The 22062-nt window shown below is 45.1% G+C and overlaps 2 protein-coding genes across 2 annotated transcripts; both read right to left on the bottom strand.

The window, feature by feature from the left end:
• Positions 1–1954: 1954 nt before the first annotated feature.
• Positions 1955–7448, bottom strand: LOC130035515 (keratin, type I cuticular Ha1-like). The gene is made up of 7 exons (XM_056127259.1): positions 7101–7448; positions 5729–5811; positions 4649–4805; positions 3594–3755; positions 3374–3499; positions 3028–3248; positions 1955–2074 (listed from the first exon to the last, which is right to left on the bottom strand). Exons 1-7 carry the CDS (start codon positions 7446–7448, stop codon positions 1963–1965), a joined length of 1209 nt encoding a protein of 402 aa, XP_055983234.1. The 3' UTR covers positions 1955–1962.
• A 6463-nt stretch (positions 7449–13911) lies between these two features.
• On the bottom strand, positions 13912–17169 carry LOC130035496 (keratin, type I cuticular Ha4). The gene is made up of 7 exons (XM_056127227.1): positions 16807–17169; positions 16618–16700; positions 16012–16168; positions 15145–15306; positions 14922–15047; positions 14576–14796; positions 13912–14113 (listed from the first exon to the last, which is right to left on the bottom strand). Exons 1-7 carry the CDS (start codon positions 17152–17154, stop codon positions 14032–14034), a joined length of 1179 nt encoding a protein of 392 aa, XP_055983202.1. The 5' UTR covers positions 17155–17169; the 3' UTR covers positions 13912–14031.
• Between the last annotated feature and the right edge of the window lie 4893 nt (positions 17170–22062).

Below are 22062 nucleotides of genomic sequence, written 5' to 3' on the forward strand. Positions count from 1 at the left end.
TTGAGAATATAATTTCACACCTCTATATCTGTATAAACCTTTCTTCCCTTGTTATTTTTGTACTCTCCTATGTTTGAAAGATTTTATCATTGAAAACAAGAAATGGTAACCAGAGACCTCAGAAGCCAATTCAGCTGTAGCTTGAGAAAATAAATCTGAGACCCTGGCGCTGCTTCCTCTTTTTCCATCAAAGAAAACATCATGACAGACAAAAATGCCCAGGACAGTGTTCCCCAGACCCATAGTTTGGAAAACATAGACATGATTTCCTCCCACAATGAGTCAACATTTTGTTTCATGTATTATACAGTAAACCCAAAAACAAAGTCAGTTGACTGTAACAGGCAGTTTGTTCTCTGGTTTCCAGGCAGAGAACCAGAAGTTTGAGAAGCTCCTGTCTGAGGATGGGAAAGTTGTGGTACCAACACTGTGAGGACTGAAGGGCTGCACTATCATGTCTGTTTGTGCAGACCTTGAAAATGGCTCAGGGAGTAAACTGGCCCTGAATGGAGAGAGGCTGAGCAGTGTCCACAAGCCACTGATGTTCACAGCAAACATGGCGCCTCACTCCGTCTCCTATTTGCATGCTAAAGTCTGCAAAAGGGCTTCCCAGCAACATCAGCAGCAACCGAGCCAGTATGAAAAAGATAGAGTGTGAATGGGTAGGCACTTAAATCCTGTGCTGGAGCAAGCAACCATTCTCTCAACAGTGGGAGGTAAAGTCAGCTTCAACTCAAGAAGCAAAACTCAGCTAATAGTTTGGTCCAAGACCAATATAGTTGCCTTGCACCAGTCCCAGAACACACAGAGAAAGTAGTGCTTGGTCTGTGCCAGACCACAGGTCCCTGGTAAATGTAGAGACCCAGCCTAGCAGGCACTTCCAACACTGGAAGAGACAGAGACTCAATGAATCCATCAGGTTCTAGAGAACTCTTGGCTGTTGTGGTCCCCGAACACAAATGCAGTTCCTGTGGTTGCCCAATTCAAATGAGAAGAGAAACACTTTACAATCTGTTGACGATGAATCAAATGGAAGAGATGCTCTGTTTAGTCTCAAGAGAGCTTCAGTGTTTCCTAAAGGAGTCTTCCAAAGAGTTGGGGTACAAAATAGCATCAAATTCCTCCAGGTGATAGACCTGTAGGATTAGATAGTACCTTGAGGTGCTTCTTGGTATACTGTTTGCTTTTCTCCTAGCTACCTGGCAGAAATAGCTGACATTCAGAAGGTAAGCTCTGGGTTCACTCCCATCCTTGTTATTCCATAAATAGAGAAAGTTTGTTGCATCATTCTGGGCACTTACTTAGGATTCAATAAGTGTTAGCTCCTGTCCCTCTTCTTAGAGGGACTTGGGAAAGAAGTAGAACTGTCTAGAAGTGTCAACCACCGTTGGATTTTACTAAGTTCCCATAATGAGTGCATTTATCATATTCAGATGAGACCTCTTGCCCTAGTGGCTCCACTGGCTCTAAGCTAACCCAAGAGGAAGCTGGAGTTCCCTCTGCTTAATTAATGCTAATTAATGGTGATGAAGCTCTTTGGGGAGAAAATTAATGCTTTCAAGTGGCTTTATCAGCATACAGGTAGAGAGTGTGCACTTTGAAAAGAATGAATACAAATGAGAATGACCTCTACTTTGCAAGAGGGAGTTTATTAGGAGATTTACAAAGGCATTTGGGGAACTGCAAGAAAGGTCAAAGCAGCAAGCACATTTCTCCCATGACACCTTCCCAGCCCAAATCTGTCACACCATCAGAGACAGAAGAGTTACAAGAGAGCAATCTGGAAGGAAAATAATCTTGGAGGACGGGGCACAGGACTGGCCACACCCTCAACATTTGTTCTCCTTCTAGACTATAACTTCTGACGATGCCTGGAACAGGGTCCTGGGGTCAGAGAGACAGGGCTGATTCATCCATGGCCCCTTGTGTCTTCCCGCAATCCTCTTGCCACTCCCAAGGTGTCTAGCAGCAGGGCCCGCAGCGGGAGCGTGGGGCACAAGGGGTGCAGGAACTGGTCATGCAGGACCCCGTAGACCCACACGCATTGGTGGTGGCACAGGGGTTGCAGGGAAGTCTGAAACAGAACATCACAAGCTCATTAGCATGAGAGATATCATTTAAAAATAATTGTAAAGGAGGGAGATCAAACTAGGGGGACAAGATAGCCACAGAAACCACTATGGTGACTCAGGCTCTGTTCAGGCAACCCCTCAAAGCTCTGAGACAGGGCAGAAATGGCAAACGCTGAAGGTGGCATCTCCAGAACCTCCTTTTACAGCACTTGGCTCGTGGAGAAATTACTGCTACTCATTGGTAATACCCACCAGTATGAATGTCATCATAGAAATAATATTAGGTGATGAGTGCAGGCCTCTATGAGCCACTAAGTCCTCTTCCCTTTTGTTTGTTTATTGTGATTTGGTTTGGGGGCCAAACAAGTGATGCTAAGGGGTTACTCCTGGCTCTGTGCTCAAGGATCACTCCTGGTAGTGCTTGGGGGAATCATATGGAATGCCAGGGATTGATTTAACCCAGGTCAGCCTCATGTAAGGCAAATGTCCTACCCACTGTACTATTACTCTGGCCCTTCTCTTCCCTTTTGATATCCCAGTCTCCTTTAGTTGGTGATTCTAATTTGCACTCTGCCCATCTTGTCTGTTTCTAACATGAACCCATGAAACCATAGATGTGGGTGAAATCATAAAGTGCTATGCCTGAGATTTATTAAATTGTTTCCATATTGCTATGATAAGCCATTTCTGTGGGTAAATCTTCCTATTGGCTTCTAAAGACTTGCCATTTAAGAAAATAGTTAAGTCTCAGGAGTGTTTTCAAGGGAACCGTCAAGCCAAAGTTTCCTTAAGGCTACAGACTATAGTAATATCTACCCTCTGCTTCCCAAGGTTGTCACATCAAACTCTGGTCTCTGCACACATATTGACACCTAAAACTTGACCTGCAAAGTCCCTATCTTCTTAATAAAACTGTGTGTGTGCCTTGCAGGGTTGCCACCAGCTGGCTACTCACTTGCAGTCCTCGCCCTCCAGCAGGCACCGGTATGTGTTGATCTCACACTCCAGACGGGCCCGCACGTCCAGCAGCACCTGGTACTCCTGGTTCTGTCGCTCCAGGTCACTGCGGATCTCAGCCAGCTGTGACTCCACGTTGGTGATCATGCACTGAACCTGGCCCAGCTGCGAGCTGTAGCGGGCCTCCGTCTCGGTCAGCGTGTTCTCCAGGGAGTCCCTCTGTGGTGGGGAAGACAGGGAGGCTCTCTCAGCTGCCCAGAAGAAGCCCCATGGACCCTTTGGGCCCACCAGTAACTCCTATCCCAGCCCCCCGTTTCTCCCCAGGAGGATTCAGCCACACCCACCAGGTTGTGCTGGGCCTGCAGCTCAATCTCCAGAGCATTGACGGTGCGTCTCAGCTCGATGATCTCTGCCTGGCACGTCTGCAGCTGCTCTGAGCTGGACACCACCTGTTTGTTCAGCTCCTCAGTCTGCAAGAGCAAAGGGATAAAGACAGGATTAGACCCCACCTTCAGGGTCTCCAGGGGTATCTAATCCTGCATGTCCCCAAACTTAGATGCCCACCTGGGTGGTGAACCATTCCTCCACATCCCTGCGGTTGGTCTCCACCAGGGCCTCATACTGGCAGCGGGTCTCGTTGAGCACACGGTTCAGGTCCACAGTGGGAGCAGCGTCCACCTCGATGTTGAGGCGGTCTCCAATCTGGCAGCGCAGCGTGTTGACTTCCTGTGGAGGAAATAAATGTCAGGAATGAAGTCACAGAAGGTCTTAAAGTCTCTGAGGGAGTCTAATGTAGTGGGATGTAGATTGTATTAGAAGATAAGCAACATGAGTTGAATCACAATTTGGTGTAGAATCAGCTGAGTTACTTCTTATGATTCCGGCCTATTGCCTGGGTCTGTAAAATGAGGTTGCTTGGTTAAATCATTGCTAACACTTCTTTGCAACATAGGATTCTGTCTTGTATTTCTGAGTTCCCTTTGCCAATTGATAAGTCGGCCACAATAACTGGTTTATAATTTGCTACTAAGTAAAGGGAAACTGGGTCTATCTCCTCCCATTTACGTGTCTTTCAACACATGCATTGTATATTGGGGGTTGTTTTCTATTCATCAAAACTTCCATTTTTGATATGTGCATCAGATTTCTTAGTATTAAGAAGGGCTAAGTTATCCATCACTTGAGTTCCTTCATAGTGGCCATCTTTCTCACCCATTCATCTGCCCAATTAGGCATTTATTCAATCAGGCATCCATCCATGAAACTTGGGTTCTAGAAGCCAGGAAACACACAACATATGAACGTTTGCTATGTCCTCCCTGCTTGATCATCAACCTGGCTCTTGTTTAAAGATAATTGATCTCATCAATTTTAGAAAACATTTTAAGAACTTTGGGTAAACTTTCAATCACAGTTCTGGCCCCAAATGGAAATTAGTCAGCTGATGATACTCTTTTAGGTAAAACTTGAGACTCATCCCAACAATCACCCAAGTAGGTTTGGAGCAACCTTCAAAGTATTGTGTTTGTTCTAGGGTGCTCAGCAAAGGCTGAACTTGTCTTCTTAGAAGAGTCATGGAATTCTCAAAGTTGAGGTGTTAAGGGCTGGGACTCCCTCACCTGCTCGTGGTTCTGCTTGAGGCACAGCAGCTCCTCCTTCAGAGACTCCACCTGGGCCTCCAGGTCAGACTTGCACAGGGTCAGCTCATCCAGGATTCGGCGCAGGCCATTGATGTCCGATTCCACCAGCTGTCTCATGCCCTGCTCCGTTTGATACCTTCAGTAAAGGTTAAAGGAAATCAGAGAAAGACACTTTCCTATGCGCCTTCCAATCAGTATTCTATGGCGTAGTACTATCATTTTTTAATTCTTTTAAAGGGAAAAATATCTTTGTACAGATTAAAAATGAGCCTTTCCTCCCTGAGACTCGCAGAGTGAATAAAGGAAGGGCATATTTTCAATACAACACTAACTCATTTGTCCTGAGAACCTCACTTCACATTGTCATCAATAAAATCCTATCTTCTTGGTCTCCCAAGAGGAGAAAACTTTAAACTTATAAGCTGCCAAAGGTTGCTCATCATCCTTCTTCCCACCTAGAGATGCTGTCTAGTTAAAGTAAAGTCCCAAACTAAAAGTCAGTTGGAGTCAGACTTGTCATTCTAACTTTGGATAAATCCCTAATCTCTCTGATTCTTGGAGGCCTCATCTATAAAATGGTACCAAAACTAATGCAGCATCAAGCAGACCTGAAAACAAAGAAGTGACAGGCGAATAATCACATTATAAAATTCCACAAACCTGCCCAGGAGCTTTAAGAATGTCATGACCACACCTAGAAAAACAGGTTCTACCTCTGAAATGGGTTTTGTCTCTTATTTTTTAGGATTTAATACCTTTTCCTGGAGGCATCTTATAAAGAATCTATCTTAAGAACCTGATGTGAAACCCACTTGGAAACTTACATCATTAATTTCAAAAAAGAGGAAGAATGGGTAATTTTCCCCCCTCAAACCAAATTTAACACAGAGATTCTTAATTTCAGCGAGACTGCCAACATTGAAATAAAGTCTCTCAAGAGAAGCAAATCCCCACTATGATCCCAGAGAAGTTGGGCAGCAAGCTCCCAGGACAGAGAGCATCACTTTCCAGCTGGTCCTTTCCAATCCTGAATTGCTCAGATCATTAAAGAAATCTCACTTGGTTCGGAAATCGTCTGCGGCCAGCTTGGCGTTGTCGATCTGCACCACCAGCCTGGCATTCTCTGACTTGGTGCACAGGATCTGGGAACAAGATTAAGGCGGTAATGAGTTAAATTAAGAAGAAATAGCCTTGACTTAAAACAAAAAGCTACTTTTTTCCACCACAATCCTTCCAAATAGCTTCTAGTTCTCTCAGATTTCCAGCATGGCAGTAAGAGAAGAATTCATCAATAGGATTGATCTTTCTGCAACAGAAGCCTTCTCTTCTTACACTTTCTCTGACTTCCTGCAGAAACTGAAACTTCTGGGTGGGTCCCAACCCCATAGAGGGTGGCCTGAATCCCAGTCTTGGTAGCCTGGAATGCAAACCTCAGAAAAATTCCAGGAAAATCAAGACATATGGGTTATTTCTCCTTCCATACCTTTCTTCTAGACCTGCTGGCTCTCCCCAGTTTCCCTTCTATTGCTCTTGCACATGCTTTGGCAAAAAAAAGAAAAGAAAGAAAGAAAGAAAGAAAGAAAGAAAGAAAGAAAGAAAGAGAAAGAGGGAGACCGGAAGAGAGAGAGGGAGGAAGGAAGGGAAGAAGGGAGGGGAAAAGGAAGGAAAGAAAGAAAGAGAGAGAAAAGAGAAAGAGTGAGGAGAAAGAGGGAGACAAGAAGAGAGAGAGGGAGGGGGAGGGAGGGAGGGCTGGAGGGAGGAAGGGAGGGAGGGAAGAAGGAAAGAAAAAGAAGCAACGAAAGAAAGAAAGAAAGAAAGAAAGGAAGGAAGGAAGGAAGGAAGGAAAGAAAGAAAGAAAGAAAGAAAGAAAGAAAGAAAGAAAGAAAGAGAAAGAGGGAGACCGGAAGAGAGAGAGGGAGGAAGGAAGGAAAGAAGGGAGGGGAAAAGGAAGGAAAGGAAGAAAGAGAGAGAAAAGATAAAGAGTGAGGAGAAAGAGGGAGACAAGAAGAGAGAGAGGGGGGAGGGAGGGAGGACTGGAGGGAGGAAGGGAGGGAGGGAAGAAGGAAAGAAAAAGAAGCAACAAAAGAAAGAAAGAAAGAAAGAAAGAAAGAAAGAAAGAAAGAGAGAGAGAGAGAGAGAGAGAAAGAAAGAAAGAAAGAAAGAAAGAAAGAAAGAAAGAAAGAAAGAAAGAAAGAAAGAAAGAAAGAAAGAAAGAAAGAGGAAGGAAGAGAGGGAGGGAGGGAGGGAGGGAGGAGGGAGGGAGGGAGGGGAAGGAAGGCAAGCTGATTCTTTCTGGGGCTAGAATACCCTGGGATGCTCTCACCTACCTCATCATAACCCACCTTGGCTCTTGCCCCCCACTTCTGCAACTGTTCACTTACTCTTACTTGAATAAATAATTCAGTGAATTGGCATCGGGCCCACCCCTCACCTTCTGCTGCAGCTCCTCGATGGTGCGGAAGTAGGACTGGTAGTTGGGGCACACATTGGGCTCCTGCTGCTGACATCGCTCCCGGATGCGACTCTCCAGCTCCGCGTTCTCACACTCCAGCTGCCGCACCTTCTCCAGGTAGCTGGCCAGGCGGTCGTTCAGGAACTGCATGGTCTCCTTCTCGCTGCTGTTGAACGAGCCCTCGCAGAACCAGCCACAGCTGCCGATGTTGGCGGGGATGTTGCAGGCTCCGGGCAGGGTGCAGCCATGGCAGCTGGGGGCCACGCAGGGCCGGGAGCAGCAGCTGGAGCGGCAGCTCATGTTGGACAGGCAGCAGTTGTAAGGCATGGTGCAGGCAGGCAGCAGAGTTGGGAAGGTTAGTGGCAGAGTCCGGTTCCTTCCGTCTGGGATAAGCCTGGGATCCCTCCAGAGGTTTATATTCCTTCAGCACTGGGTGTGGCCAGTGTCCACAGCCTTTTACCCTCTTTACCAATTTTTCTACTTGTTATTTAGCCACCTCCCATGAGTCCTTTACCTCATAAAATGTTTTACTCTGGCTTCTTGCTAAGTCAGGACTCCTCACCAACCATGCTGGTTGGCTAAGGAAGAGCTTCATGGTTTAGCTTCAAAGTGACCAGCCCATCCCCTTGCCAACAGCAGTGCTTATTCACAGGGCACTGAATGACAATTGTCCCCTGTCTCCCCAGGACATTTCTGTGGCTCTTGGTCCTCAATGAAAAAAGGTTTGCACCATCTCCAGCACATCCTTGATTGAGGACTTTGGGAGAAAAGCCAGGGAAAGAAGCCCCCCCCCCCCCAGGAAAGCAAGCTGTTTAGTGGGAAATCTGAATGCTAAGTTGTTCAGGACTTGCTAAGCCTTCCCCAGCCTATCTTCCCCCTGTCCTTCCATACAACTCCAGGCCAGCTATTCGCCTCCTCTGAGAGGGGTGCCAGAGCTGACCCTCTCCCAGCTTCATTTCAGCTCACACTCCATGTTGACAGAGCTGTCATAAAAACGAGTATCTGGGGAGCATCAAGACTGTGAGAACCTCCATGTCATTAGTCTTCACCATGTGCCTTGTACTAGAACAGCTCTGATTTGTGGCACCTCCGCCATGCTGAGCACAGGGCACATGGCTTCTCTTTCAGTCCACACTAAAACCCCTGCAGGTTTATTTATCCACCAGATATCATTTGGAACCAAGTCTAATGAGGTGGATAAATCACCAACACTAAGGTTGTCCAAGGTCACAGAGCTCTTCCTTGGTGGTGGAGCCAGTGCTCAAACCTGATCTCTCTGTTCCCCAAAGCCACATGTTCTCCCTCACCCCCCTTACCCCATATCTCTCATATCTCTCATCTCTCATATCTCTCTCTCTCCCTCTCTCTCTCTCTCTCCACTCCAAGATGCAATGGATCTTCACCATGACTAGAAAGTATCCCCTGCTCAACTATAATGGGTCAAGAAATATCAAACCTGTTCTCTATCCAAGAACCAGAGGGTTTTTCTATTCTGATAGAAGGAAATCTACTATGCGCAAAATACAATAGCCCCTAGAAGCTAGAGGAAAAGGAAATCCAAGTTTAATTTGGTGTAGTAGGACCCAGTTCATCAAAGGACCCTAGAGAGCCACCATGTTGGCACTTGCTTCTTGGCATCTTGTGATCAACCTGACATTTTGGCAACTGATGTTCTGCCCTAAGTTTCTTTCAGATGCAACATGGAACTGTGGTGCTTTTGTGTTTAGTAGCTCTCTACTCAAAAGATGAGTGATGCCCCCTCAAGTGCTTTTTGGAGCTACATGTTGATTGCTCCTTTATTCAGAATGCACCTTTTTCAAACTTGCCCTCAGAGTCTGTGACATTTCTTTTGCTTAGAATCGGAGGCAAATATTCATCTTCTAAAGGCGCCTTTATTTGAAGGAACAAGCCAGATATCATTTGAAACCAATTCTAATGAGGTGGATAAATTGCCAGGCTTTCCATCATCTTGACCAGCTCAGAAGCACTTGGTGACTGTCAACACATGTTCACAGGTGAGTCTGAACACCCTCCAGGCAGACTTCAAACATGCTTTCATAGCTGACAGGTGCTTTGGAATAAGCATGTGAACTCCCGGAATGTAGACTTTGAGGTGCCAAGAGTCTTCACCTAAGTTCACAGCCCTCAATGTTCATCTCCTCCTGCCTGCACCCCCAACTAGAGAGAGCCATGGAACAGAGGTGGAAGTGTTGGTTAAAAATTGGTAGTGCACAGATTGAAGCTCAACTGGGTGGGATCAAGTAACTATTCAACAAGTACCTGGAATCTTTAGCTTTTCTCCATTTTTCTTACCTTCTCATATGACTTTTCATATTTCAAAGCATCATTTGCCACTTTTTTAAGAGTTTGGAAACAAATACTATGCTGTAGACTGGTAAATATGTCCCTTAAAATGATACTGTAGCAAAAACAGAATAATCCAGAAAATAATTGTTCTATCTTCAAAAAGTGAAGGGCCAAGTCTAGAGATTGCATTCCTGCTATTGACTGCTCCACATCTAAAGTAAGGATCACCATGATGGCTCCACAGTTTTCTGATCATTTGATCATAATAGTTGTGAGTATGTGGGTCTGTTGCAGAAAAAAACAAGTTTTGGACCAGAGAGATGGCTTACTGAGCAATACTTTGTGTCCAGGAGGTCTAGGTCTATCCCTGGCATTACATGGTCCAGCAGGACCATCAGAGGTAACTCCTAGGCACAGAACTGGAATTAACCCCTGAGCACTACCATTTGCAGCCTAAGAAACAAAACAAGAGTCAAGTTTCAATTAGCTTTTCAGAAATTCTAGAAGGCAGTTGTGTTTCATTTATACACTTGCTATGTATTGTGAATGTTTATCTTTACAAAAGCAATGATATTGTCTATAACCAATGACCCATCAATAAACATGATGAGCAAATCAAATCCTACCAAACAGAAAGGTTTTAGACCTGCCCAGGTAATTGTGTCAGACGCTGGAGTCAGGCTTCTGGGCTCAAGATGCTAGCAAATTGTAGTTGAGGTTTAAGGATGCCATTTATTATAAATTCCAAGGCTATTTTCCTTGGAGAGATCACACACAAACTCATCAGTGGCACATAGCCACGGAGAGGAGTCAGGGCCAATAAGTAGCTAAGTCATTCTCCCTGTGACAGACTCTGAAACCACTGAGAGATCTCCTACTTCAAACCCTGTTCCCCAAACCTTCTTCCCTTTTGGTGGGGGACTTGCACCTGAAATTCTCACCATGAGAAACATAAATGCATTCTTGGGGAAATGCAAAATAGCATATAGGTCACCTAAAGATTCATAATATTTTGATGGTTACCAACAGCAAGGAGAGAACAAGGAGAGGTATCACTGGGCACAGTCCAAGAAGACTGACTTGCACAAAAGAAAAGAAAATCCCCCACTGGAGAACTGAAAATTCTCTTCAAAACCAACACCACCTGTTGGGCCAGCCCCAATTAGAGCTGGTCCAAAGAATAGTACCTAATGCCATCTGCAAGCTGCCCTACAGAAAGTAGTTACCTACTTGCCAACCCCCTGGTCTTACTGCATTGAGGGGAGAATTTGTGATGATAATTCATGAACTTGACTAAAAGGCTTAGCTCTGAAAAGATGCTCAAACAGTATTTCCAGTGAGGGACAATCCAAGGAGGACCTGGAGGATCCCAGTCAGTCTTAAGATGAACAATGAGGGATTCAGAGTTCATTCCTCAAACCCTCACCAGATCCATTGTTTCTCTTGCACTCAGTCTTGGACTCCCAATTAGAATGACATCCTAATGGGCATCTGAAGGGACTCAGCAAGTCAGAGACATGAGAAGTTCATCTCTCTGAGCTTAACTCCCAAGGGAGTCAAGATGAAGGTGATACATCTCAAACAATCTAACGCAATTGTCCTCTGCTGGGAAATTGAATTTTGGCACCATTCAAAGAAGAAATTAAAACCTGTTTGTGTTATTATTCTCCACAACAAAGGGAAGAGCAGGGGCTAAAACATTCCACGCAATTCACAGAATTAATAAGGCAAACTAAGCCTCGTGTTAAATCTGAATGTGTTGGACTGAACTTTTGCATCCAATTCACAGTTGAATGAGAGGCTTGATGTAGCCAAATTGTATTTCTTCCCCAGGCTTCCCATAGAACTAGTTGTATTCACAGTTACCCAGTGAACTCCCTATTGTTATATCCAACAGAGTAAATTCCACAGTAGATTGTTCATTTCTTCAAGAAGGATGCCATTGGCCTTCCACTCATTGAAGAGCTAAATACTTTTGACTTCTGTATTATTTCAGTTGCTTCTCCACTTCCTTTTCCAAAGGAAGAGAACCTACTGTGGTATTTACCTTTGGAGACCCAGTTAAATGAAAGCCGAACTTACTGTTCTGGATGTCAAGAGAGTCCTAGGCCACTCTGAGTTTCTATCATTGGTTCCCAAAGTTCTTCCATATTCTAACATCTCCCCCTTGGCAGTCTTCACAAGTCTTACCTCACTGCTATCTTGTTTAAGGGAATGTTCCTATATCATGCCCAGAATTTTTCTACCCCTCTCCTTTGGAGATCTAACCTAGTTTCGTGTTCTCAGGTTCAAAAACTTTGGGCTCCTATGGGCCCACAGGAGGGTCAATTAGGGCTAGTTTCCTTCCTTCTCTCTCCTTTGTTCCTCTACCTCCAATCAACTCCCATATCCCATGTTGTGCCTCTTAAGTTCACACTTCCTTGCCCCACCCTCTCCTTTACCTCCACCCATCACAGTCCTTGTTGTCTCTCATTAAGTCCTATTGATCTTCCTTTCTTGACAGCCAAACCCTACCCAGTTTTAGGACCCATCACAACCCAGCCTAGAAATTCTTCCAGGTAGAGCAAATATCAAATTTCCCAGAAATCCTTCAAGGTACTCAGAGATGGTGCTACCTACCTCTGAAGTTTTATCTTCCACAACTACCTTTATCTTCTGCCCCTTTTCAGAAATTGATCTGTAATGCCCTTAACACACCTCCAGTCTTCTCGTCTCTTTATGTGCCAAGTTCATACCTAGAAAAACGTTCCCTCTTCTTAGACCTGCACACACTCCTAACATCCAAATACACCCCTATCAAAATTTGTTTCAGAATTATGCCAATATCACATCATGATCATTGATTGAAGTTGAAACTATGGGAAGTATATAAAGTTTTAACAACCTCCTCATGATTCTCATTAGTGTTACTGCTCCTTATTCAACTTACAGTATTCTATGGTTTGCAGTAGGCATTAATTAGGTGAAGATACCATCTCTGTTGAAGGGCCAATGAGACAGCAGACAAAGTTTATGAGAAGAGAATATTTGGCTTTTCAAAGCCCCGATGAAATTTTCTTGGAGTCTCATCATTCATCCACCTGAATGTCATCCTCTTTTATTTACATCACTTTTGAGTCACATTGATGTTTATCTCTATGATGCTGTTTCTTGTTCTTATTCATTCCAGACTATGATCATGCTGTGGACCACTTACCTATGAATTCTCAGTACATCTCACAGTACCAACACATACACAATCAATGACTGTGGCCAAAAAGTTCAATTAAATAGAGACTTGAGAGAGTAACTATATATTTGAGATCTTTGAAAATTCAACAATGAAATAAATAAGTTTGGGGTATGGTTAATGCTTATGGGCAGGGAGGAACAGGAAATAAATGAAGAGGTTGTAGAAAAAACATGATGGTCTTGAGCCAAGGCTAAATAAAAGAGTTAAATGGAAGAGAGGCATCAAGGAGACTCTGCCTGGGAGTCTTCCATTTAAGGGGACTTTCTAAAAAATGTTGGGTTTGACAAGTACATTCCAAGATGAACCAGTACAATACAGATAAGTTTTAGCCTAATTAAATGTGATGGGATCACCTGACATTAAGTGAAACTATCCCGTGGGTGTCCCAAGACCCATGTGTCTGTCAGCATAGAAGGACTAGTTCTCCATGCACTGGAGTATATGGGTATTTTTCTCTGTTTTTAATTTTAGCACATCAGGAGATAGGAGACAGGCAGCTCGCAATATCATAAGACCCAGACAGTAAAGGATGGTGGGAGTCTGGGAAGGTCTGCTTCAAGGAGAGGTACTTCTCCTGGAGACATAGTTGCAGCCAAGAAGTTGGTAAGAGGGTGGTCGTTCTCTGAGCAGTTTCTACAGAAGCTAGTCCCTCTGGAAACTTGGAAGAAAATGAACTAATACATTGGAATGAGAAAGGTGACCATGGACATAAAAGCAAGGTTTTTGGAAGAGTTTCAGAATTTCCAAAAGTCCTACTACAAAGGCAAGATGAACAGAGGTGCCAAAGGCCAAGTTTTCTGCATGGTCTTCTCTGGGCAGGAGTCTTCCAGAATGACACTTCTCCTTCTCCATAAGAATTTACCAGTGAGCCATAATAGAAGCAGTGATGTCACCTACATCACCCCTCTTTATATAGGGATATTTTTATAAAACATGACCAGTTCTTTATAGTGCGTGACCTGACCATGAATGAGACACATTTACTATGCCAGAGAAATAAACTTTATTGAGAAGTCAATGAAGCAACCTTCTTGCATTCCAGAGAATGCCAAAGAAACAAGAGAATCAGGAGACATCACAGTCCAATCAGGAGCTTCCATCTGGTCACATTGGAAGCTCCATATTCAGGGAGCTGGATTTCCCCCACAGAGACTCAACCTTTGACAGGACACAGTTTTCAGACACTGTGCTTGATGAAGTGTCTTTCCTTTTTGGATGTGGAAAGCGTTTCAGTGTCTGAAGATATCATAGTTGGCCTGACTCTACTTCTAAGTGAGAAACAAGTTCCAGCAAAGGTGGGACCTGGGACTTCTCCTGCGCTTGCCGTAAACAGCTTCATGAACTTCTTCAAAGAGGATGCCAGTCTTCAAATTAACAACGCTTTTGACAGCCACCACAGGGCCCACAGCAGCTGCCACTAGCGTTGGTGGTGGCACAGGGGTTGCAAGGGAGCCTGGGGAGACAGAGATTAATAATGGATTGGCGAGGGAAGAGAAGAAACCCTCAGGTGCTTGATGAAACAAACAATCAAAGTTCTCAGCAGTTAGAGTGGGTTGGGATCAAATTTGATGGTTACCAAATCCCTGTCCCTGTCACAGCATGCCATGTGCAAAGGTGGAAAGTTGTCCTCTTGAAAAATGTAATCTCTTGATCTCATGCTCTCACTATCTGCCTCCCTCAGCTGTAACTGTTGTGAGTATCAATCTCCCAACCAGTTCCCCACTGTTACCACCCAGAGGCCCATGAGGTATGGCTTTCACCAAGGCCTTTCTACATTTTCTAAATGATTGCAGAATAGACACACAATCTATGTGCAGTGTTGGGTGAATAAAAAATGTGGCCAATGTGTTTGTGCAATAATATCATGTGGTTAACCCCCTACACATTTTCCCATAATCCTCCAGCCCATACTCACTTGCAGTCCTCGCCCTCCAGCAGGCACCGGTATGTATTGATCTCACACTCCAGACGGGCCCGCACGTCCAGCAGCACCTGGTACTCCTGGTTCTGTCGCTCCAGGTCACTGCGGATCTCAGCCAGCTGTGACTCCACGTTGGTGATCATGCACTGAACCTGGCCCAGCTGCGAGCTGTAGCGGGCCTCCGTCTCGGTCAGCGTGTTCTCCAGGGAGTCCCTCTGTGGTGGGGAAGACAGGGAGGCTCTCTCAGCTGCCCAGAAGAAGCCCCATGGACCCTTTGGGCCCACCAGTAACTCCTATCCCAGCCCCCCATTTCTCCCAAGGAGGACTCAGCCACACCCACCAGGTTGTGCTGGGCCTGCAGCTCAATCTCCAGGGCATTGACCGTGCGTCTCAGCTCGATGATCTCTGCCTGGCACGTCTGCAGCTGCTCTGAGCTGGACACCACCTGCTTGTTCAGCTCCTCAGACTAGATCAGCAAAAGGGTGGGGAAGACACGATCAGACCTTGCCTTCAGGGTTCCCAAGTGCCTTTGATTCTACCCATCCTGGAGCTGAGGTGCCCACCTGGGTGGTGAACCACTCCTCCACATCCCTGCGGTTGGTCTCCACCAGGGCCTCATACTGGCAACGGGTCTCATTGAGCACACGGTTCAGGTCCACAGTGGGGGCAGCGTCCACCTCGATGTTGAGGCGGTCTCCAATCTGGCAGCGCAGCGTGTTGACTTCCTGTGGAGGAAATAAATGTCAGGAATAAAACCCAAAAATGGATCTGTGGTTTCCCTGTTGTAAGGAAACACAACCCAGCCATGCACCGAAGGAATATACAGATCCTTCTTCAAAGGCCAGCACAGGTATTGTGTAGGAAAGGTACCCAGAGGTCTCACACCAATACCTGTACTATGAAACAGAAAGAAACCCACGTTTCCAAAAGATCAAGCCTAACCTTGGCATGTTCACCCTCTACCCCCTTGTCTTCACATCCCTGCAGGAACAGCATGTCTGGTCATACTTCCCCATGGAAACAGAAGTGACCCCCCCACTTCAGTGTCTTTGCTCAGCCTCTCCCCTCAGATTGAAATCCCCGCTATTAAAATTCACTTTCCCATGACTTACTTTTGAGACCAATCCTATCTCCATGCAGGCTGACTAAGGTTTTCCCTGTCAGAGAGTTTTTGAACAGAGAGTTCTGTTCAAAAAGTGGCGGGGAGGAATAGGGGCAGGGGTAACTTCCATACACCACCAAGACCTCAAACCCTAGCAGCTTAAGAACTGGCAGCTGGCCTCCTCCTCACTGTGGAAAACACAGCCCCATATTCTGAGTGCTTTAGATGGAGAAGGTCCCAAATCAGAGACGCTGCTGGAAATTTCCTCCAGACTGCCAGTGCTCACAAGCTTTACTCCAGAGCCCAGTGTTGGGGTTCTCCCTCTCACCTCCTCATGGTTCTTCTTAAGGCACAGCAACTCCTCCTTCAGGGACTCCACCTGGGCCTCCAGGTCAGACTTGCACAGGGTCAGCTCGTCCAGGATGCGGCGCAGGCTGTTGATGTCTGACTCTACCAGCTGGCGCGAACAGCGCTCCATCTCATACCTGCTCACATAGATCCAAGTGGGAGGACGAGCCAAAGAGCACCCCCATCCCTTTACCCAAGCTCAGGTCTCTCACTAATGGGGTAGACCTGGCTCCTTGTCCATGGTCCTCCAGCTATGCCTGATAGGATTGAGGTGTCCTGACTCCCTTAATACCAGAAGGAGCCCCCCAGGACCCAAGAGATGGAGTCCCTTCCTCTCTTCTCAATGATGTTGGTTGATATGCCATGAAATTAAGGCATATTAGTACTATTCCTCCATATTCAGCGATTTACAAAGGCTTTCTAGAAAGAGCTGAAGAACAGGTATAACACATGTCTGTCTTGGTCTCTGTAAACAGTTGACTTATGACATAGGGACAGGTGGTTTTCTCTTCCTTCCCTGGCAACACAGGGCCATGAATAAGCCAGAGGCCCCTAGAAGGTCAACTGGTCCAAAGGTTCAACCTACTTGGTCCTGAAGTCATCAGAGGCCAGCTTGGCATTGTCAATCTGCACCACCAGCCTGGTGTTCTCTGACTTGGCACACAGAATCTGAAAACAAGATCCTGCAGTGAGGACCACTTGACCATGAGAACCCCTGGTGGTTCAAAGACAGTGGGCTACTGCTGTGCCCCCCCCCCTCTAGCCTATCCCTCACCTTCTGCTGCAGCTCCTCGATGGTGCGGAAGTAGGACTGGTAGTTGGGGCACACGTAGGGCACCTGCTGCTGGCACCATTCCTGAATGCGGCGCTCCAGCTCAGCGTTCTCACACTCCAGCTGCCGCACCTTCTCCAGGTAGCTGGCCAGGCGGTCATTCAGGAACTGCATGGTCTCCTTCTCGCTGCTGTTGAACGAGCCCTCGCAGAACCAGCCACAGCTGCCGATGTTGGCAGGGATGTTGCAGGCTCCGGGCAGGGTGCAGCCATGGCAGCTGGGGGGAATGCAGGGCCTGGAGGAGCAGCTGGAGTGGCAGCTCATGTTGGGCAGGCAGCAGTTGTAAGGCATGGTGAAGGTAGGGCTGATGGAAGGGCAGGTGAGCAGATGGAGGTAGATGTGGGTGCAATGTGAGTCTCCCCTTCCTCCCAGGCCCTTTTATACTCTTAATGGTGGGTGGGGGCTTGGCAGCCAGCCTCATTTCCTTTCCTCACGCTTCAGTTAATTTTTCACCCAAATATGCTACTTAGCTGCCTCCAAAGAGTCCCTTCATCTCATAAAATTATTCCACTCTGCTGTGTCACACCTGCCTCCTCCTGTTTGCTGCTATTTGGTGGAATCCGGGGTTTCATCAGATGGCTTCAAAGGAAGCAAAATCATCACAATCATCGCAGCCCCACAGGGTGTCCCCATTACTCAGAGGGGAGAACAGCCAGAACCCAGGGTGCAGCTGTTGGGGAATTCGGGACTCCAAACCTGGGAGGTTCTGCCATGAGAGTCCCTGGAAAGGAACTTGGCCTGAGAAATCTTTTCGAATGCTCTCTGTTCCCAGTCTGAGGGGTTTAATTTCTCCAGGTTTCCCTTGATTCTGAACCTCCTCAAGGAAATAATTCATTAAGTATGAGGGAATGTGTGAATTCATGAAGAGACTGAACACAATAAAGCAGCCACAGTTGGAAAGCAAAGCCAGGCAGATAAATGAGAAGAGCACAAGGCCAAGATCTGCTATGGCTGTCCACTGACCACATTCAGCCTTCTGCCATTTTGATAAATCAAAGTGATGCTCCTGCCTATTGGTGTTCTCTGTGCCATTTTTGTGCTACTATGGCAAGAGCTGAGGAAGGTCAACCAATCCCCTCTGGTCTCTAAAGCCTAAAATACTATCTGGCTCATACAGTGGAAAACCTCTACCAATCCACACAGAAGCCACTCGACCTGGATATAAGACAAGTTACGGCCAGAAGAAAAATTCATCAGATCCCTGGGTTGAGAGCACCAGAGTCCGTGTTGGGGCATAAACAATGCTTCAGATTCAACAGAAAAGGCGAGGGAGAGTGGGGTCTTCATCTTTGTCCCCATGGTGACCTGACCTGAGTTTCTAGGAAATTTTTCCCCCTTAGGCCTACCCAGACTTCCCTTTCAGAGAACCAACCACCACTAGAAGTGGATTGCCAACTGAGGTTACTTCCACACAAGTTTGAAGGCCAAGGGATGCCAATGTAAATGTTGTCACTTCATGAGACCACTGTCTTGAGTAAGAGCATGATTGTCAATCACCCCTGGGTTCTACAACCATTTGATCCTTCCAAATCCTTGAGAGTCTCTGGTTTGGGTGTTTGTTTTTGTTTTTTATTAAATCACCATGAAAAACAGTTACAAAGCTTTCGTGTTTGAGTTCCATTCATACAATGATCAAACACCCATCCCTCCACCAATGCACATTTTCCACCACCAATGTCCCCAGTATGCTCGCCCTTCACAGCCCTCCCACTGCCTCTATGGCAGTCAATTTCCCCCATACTCTCTCTCAAGTCTCTTTGTTTCCCTCAATGACTCTCAAGTAAGTAGTAACCTTCTCTCCTTCTGATGCCTATCACTCTTTCTCTCTTTTGTTCAGCAAAGAAATAATATTAGTTTCAGAAGGAAATCATAGAAGGTTACAGAAGCAATAGAGGCCATTTCAAAAGTATGTATCTGCATCAAAGGCAGGATGAGATTTAAAAACAAAACAAAACAAAAAGATCACTTTGAAGCTAAAGGACCTGGGTTTGCTTCCCTACTTACAAAAAAGCTCAGAGAAGTAGGTTCCCCTTTTGGATTCTTGTTTTCCTCATAAGTAATAATGCTATCCATCCCCATAGTTTTGTTGTGAACCTTAAGACACAGTGTGTGGAAATGGTTGGGGTGATGATAATAATTTCTTCCTCCTTACTCCCTCTTCTTGTTAGGCAAGTTGGCTCAGATGAAGAATTTGGGAAAAATTCTATTTTGAGCAGACATTTCCCAGGTACATTGCCCAAGCCTATGTGGTGGCAACCAGTCACTTACTTTGAAGGCATAAGAGCCCAGACTATATTACAGAATTCATCAACAAAACTGCCAATGCAAACATTGACTCAGTGACTGCAATGGGATTTTAATGGGTTGTCTTCTATCCCTAAATTTTCTGCTAAGTTCCTTTTCCTCAAGTTTTGGTATCTTATTTGGGATAGATTCTTGAGAAGAACAGGCACCCATTGAAAGGACTCTACTCTTTCTATGGAAATCCTCCAGACTTGCAGCTCCAAGAAAACATTCAAAATGAGTGTGGTAAAAGTGATGATGAAGGCAATGATGATATCATTTCATGAAAATTTATATACCCAACAACCTATTTACTACTTTGGCATATTTTTTGTTTGATCCTTTCAACAACACTCTAAGGTTTCCCTATAAAAAATATTCCTATTTTGAAAAAACATTGGGAAAGGAAACATATTGAGAAAAGCTTCAAATTTCCTTGTGACATGGCCATTAACTGGGATCTGAACAACTCACGTGTCTAACTTCTAAGTTTGAACACAGAGTGAAACTTTGGACACAGCAAGTTCTTTGAGTTTTGGGAAGAAATTTTTAGGTTCATTTCTGTCTGATAACTCTTTTTTATAGTTTTTCTTTCAGGTTCCCCCAAAACCCTGTTTCCCACTCCCTGATTGCCCCAACAATCCTCCTAGGCCTCTGTACTCAAGCTTTCCTCTCACCAGACTTGGAACCTTCCTAAAGAAAGATGGAGTCACAATCCTTTACCTTTCTCCACATGACAATGACTATTCTTTTGTATAATTGATTGATATGTCCATATTAGCATGGCATTGTTTTGTTCTAGGACCTAAACAAAAGAAATTGCCCAGTAGCATGGCCAAAGGTGATTTAGAATCTTGGAGAAAGCCTGCCTGTCTCACCTAAAGTTTTAAGCCCCACAAATATTCACCTCAGAAACACATCCTGTCTCCTAGAACTGAAGAATTCTAAGGACCTGAATCTGTGGGGAAAGAAAACAGGCCTGGACAGTGAAGAAGGAAAGAAATGAGTGTCAACAGATGTTCCTGTCATGTAAGGTACTAGAGCCCAATAAGAGTGTTTCATCCATCTTTATCTCAAATCCTGAGTATGAGAGACATTGTAAAGAAATGTAACCTATACAAAATAGCCCTAGTAAGTAGATTTAAGTCTGCCAGGGTTGCCCCATGATTATGAGTTACAGAGAGGAGACAATGTCTAGGAGCACACAGGGACTAGAAGAAATCATGATTCTGATGCCAGCCCTGAGCTCAGACAGGAATTCACACCTCAGCTCCCTGGACAGGGCCTGACTCCTTGGTGATCCGGGGGTTAAAAAGTGCCTAATCCACAGGTTGCTGATGATGTGACTCATGAAGGCCAGGGATTGGTTTTTATAAAGGAAAATGCTCTGCGCTCCTGGCCAGCCCTGCTCTTCTTGTTGATACTGAGAGCAGCCTCTAGCCTCAAAGAATTCTAACAATGGCTTTACCACCAGATAGAAGTATGAGAATTGGGGCTTTGCTCAATCTCTCTGCAAATAAAATGAAATCATAAAATAAAAAGTTTCATACATACTAAAGAAAAGAAATTGGTCTGGAAAAGACGACGGTCTGAGTATGAAGTACACCCAGTATGCTGAGTTCAGGTCAGACCAGGCTGGGTATTCACAAACAGGGCAAAGGGCACTAGGATGACAGCTGAGACAGCCCTTCTAAAGCTGAGTGTAATACCCAGAGCACAACTAAAGCAGAGAAGAGTCTGTATGCCTGGTGTGAAGCTGGTGGGGGAACTTAGCAAAGATAAAAAAAAAGTGGAAACAACAAAAGATATTATAGTGTAGTGTAGTATAGTATAGTGTAGATTATACTATTGGGCATAACCCCACCCCAAAAAAAAGAGTGAGAGAAGGATCAAACTTTTCTACCCCTAAGTAGCTTTGTTGTATGTTAAGTCAGCAAATATAAATATGATTAATAATCCTAATAAAAACATCTGGTTTACAAAGTCTTTCCATAAACACAGTCTTCTATGACCCTTTGGGCAAGTGGATAAATCAGAGATGAGCTCCACCTTACCTTTGGGAAAACTGAGGCTCAGCGCTATTACCTGCCTTGCCCAAGAACATAGAGCTGATTAGAAGGGAAGTCAGAACTAGAATCCAGGGTTCTGAGAAGTGATTCATAGCCTGGCTTGTTAGAACCACCTATATAGCATTTCTAAAATTCCCAGTAACCTAGCTATATCCCAAACCAAGTAAATCAGCTCTTTGAGCAGTTTGAGCTTCAGAACTTTTTTTTTTTTTTATGTTTCCCTTCAGGTGATTCTGAGTGCAATCAAGACTGGGAATCACTGTTCTTCCCCCTCCCCCCCCCCCCCGGCCTTTGGTCATATCCAGTGCTCCTGGCTCTGCACTCAGGAATTACTTCTGGCATGCTCAGGCAGTGCTCAGGGGACCATAGGAGATGCTGAGGATCAAATCCCTGTTGACCGCGTACTATCACTCAGGCCCTGGGAATCACTATTGTTAGACCTGTGCTGGCGAATGACAAACACCTGGAAACAATTAAAATCAAAAACTGGTGGAAGGGTATTGCATGCATTTATTCCCAGAATTAACATGTTGCTGTAAAGATAGAGATTTTTGCTTTTAAAAAACATGGAAGACTTTACAGATGCCAAAAATCTTTGTCTCTACTCAGTATTTACCTTCATCCCAATGATGTTCTCCAAACTGAAAGATGTTGAGCACTTTTGTTTTAACAGCATCTCTATCTTTTTAATATCCAGATTGTTCATAGCAAACTTCTGTCCATTAAGGAAAGAATCTAAGTATTGGAAAGCAAATTGATGAGCTAGAACCCTTGCCTCATACACATCCACAAAGTAACTCAAAATAAATATTTTTTAATTTTTAATTAAAAACTCTTAGAAAGAAAG

The sequence above is a fragment of the Sorex fumeus genome, unplaced genomic scaffold (assembly GCF_029834395.1).
Source record: "Sorex fumeus unplaced genomic scaffold, SorFum_2.1 ptg000063l, whole genome shotgun sequence".
Lineage (NCBI taxonomy): Eukaryota > Metazoa > Chordata > Mammalia > Eulipotyphla > Soricidae > Sorex > Sorex fumeus.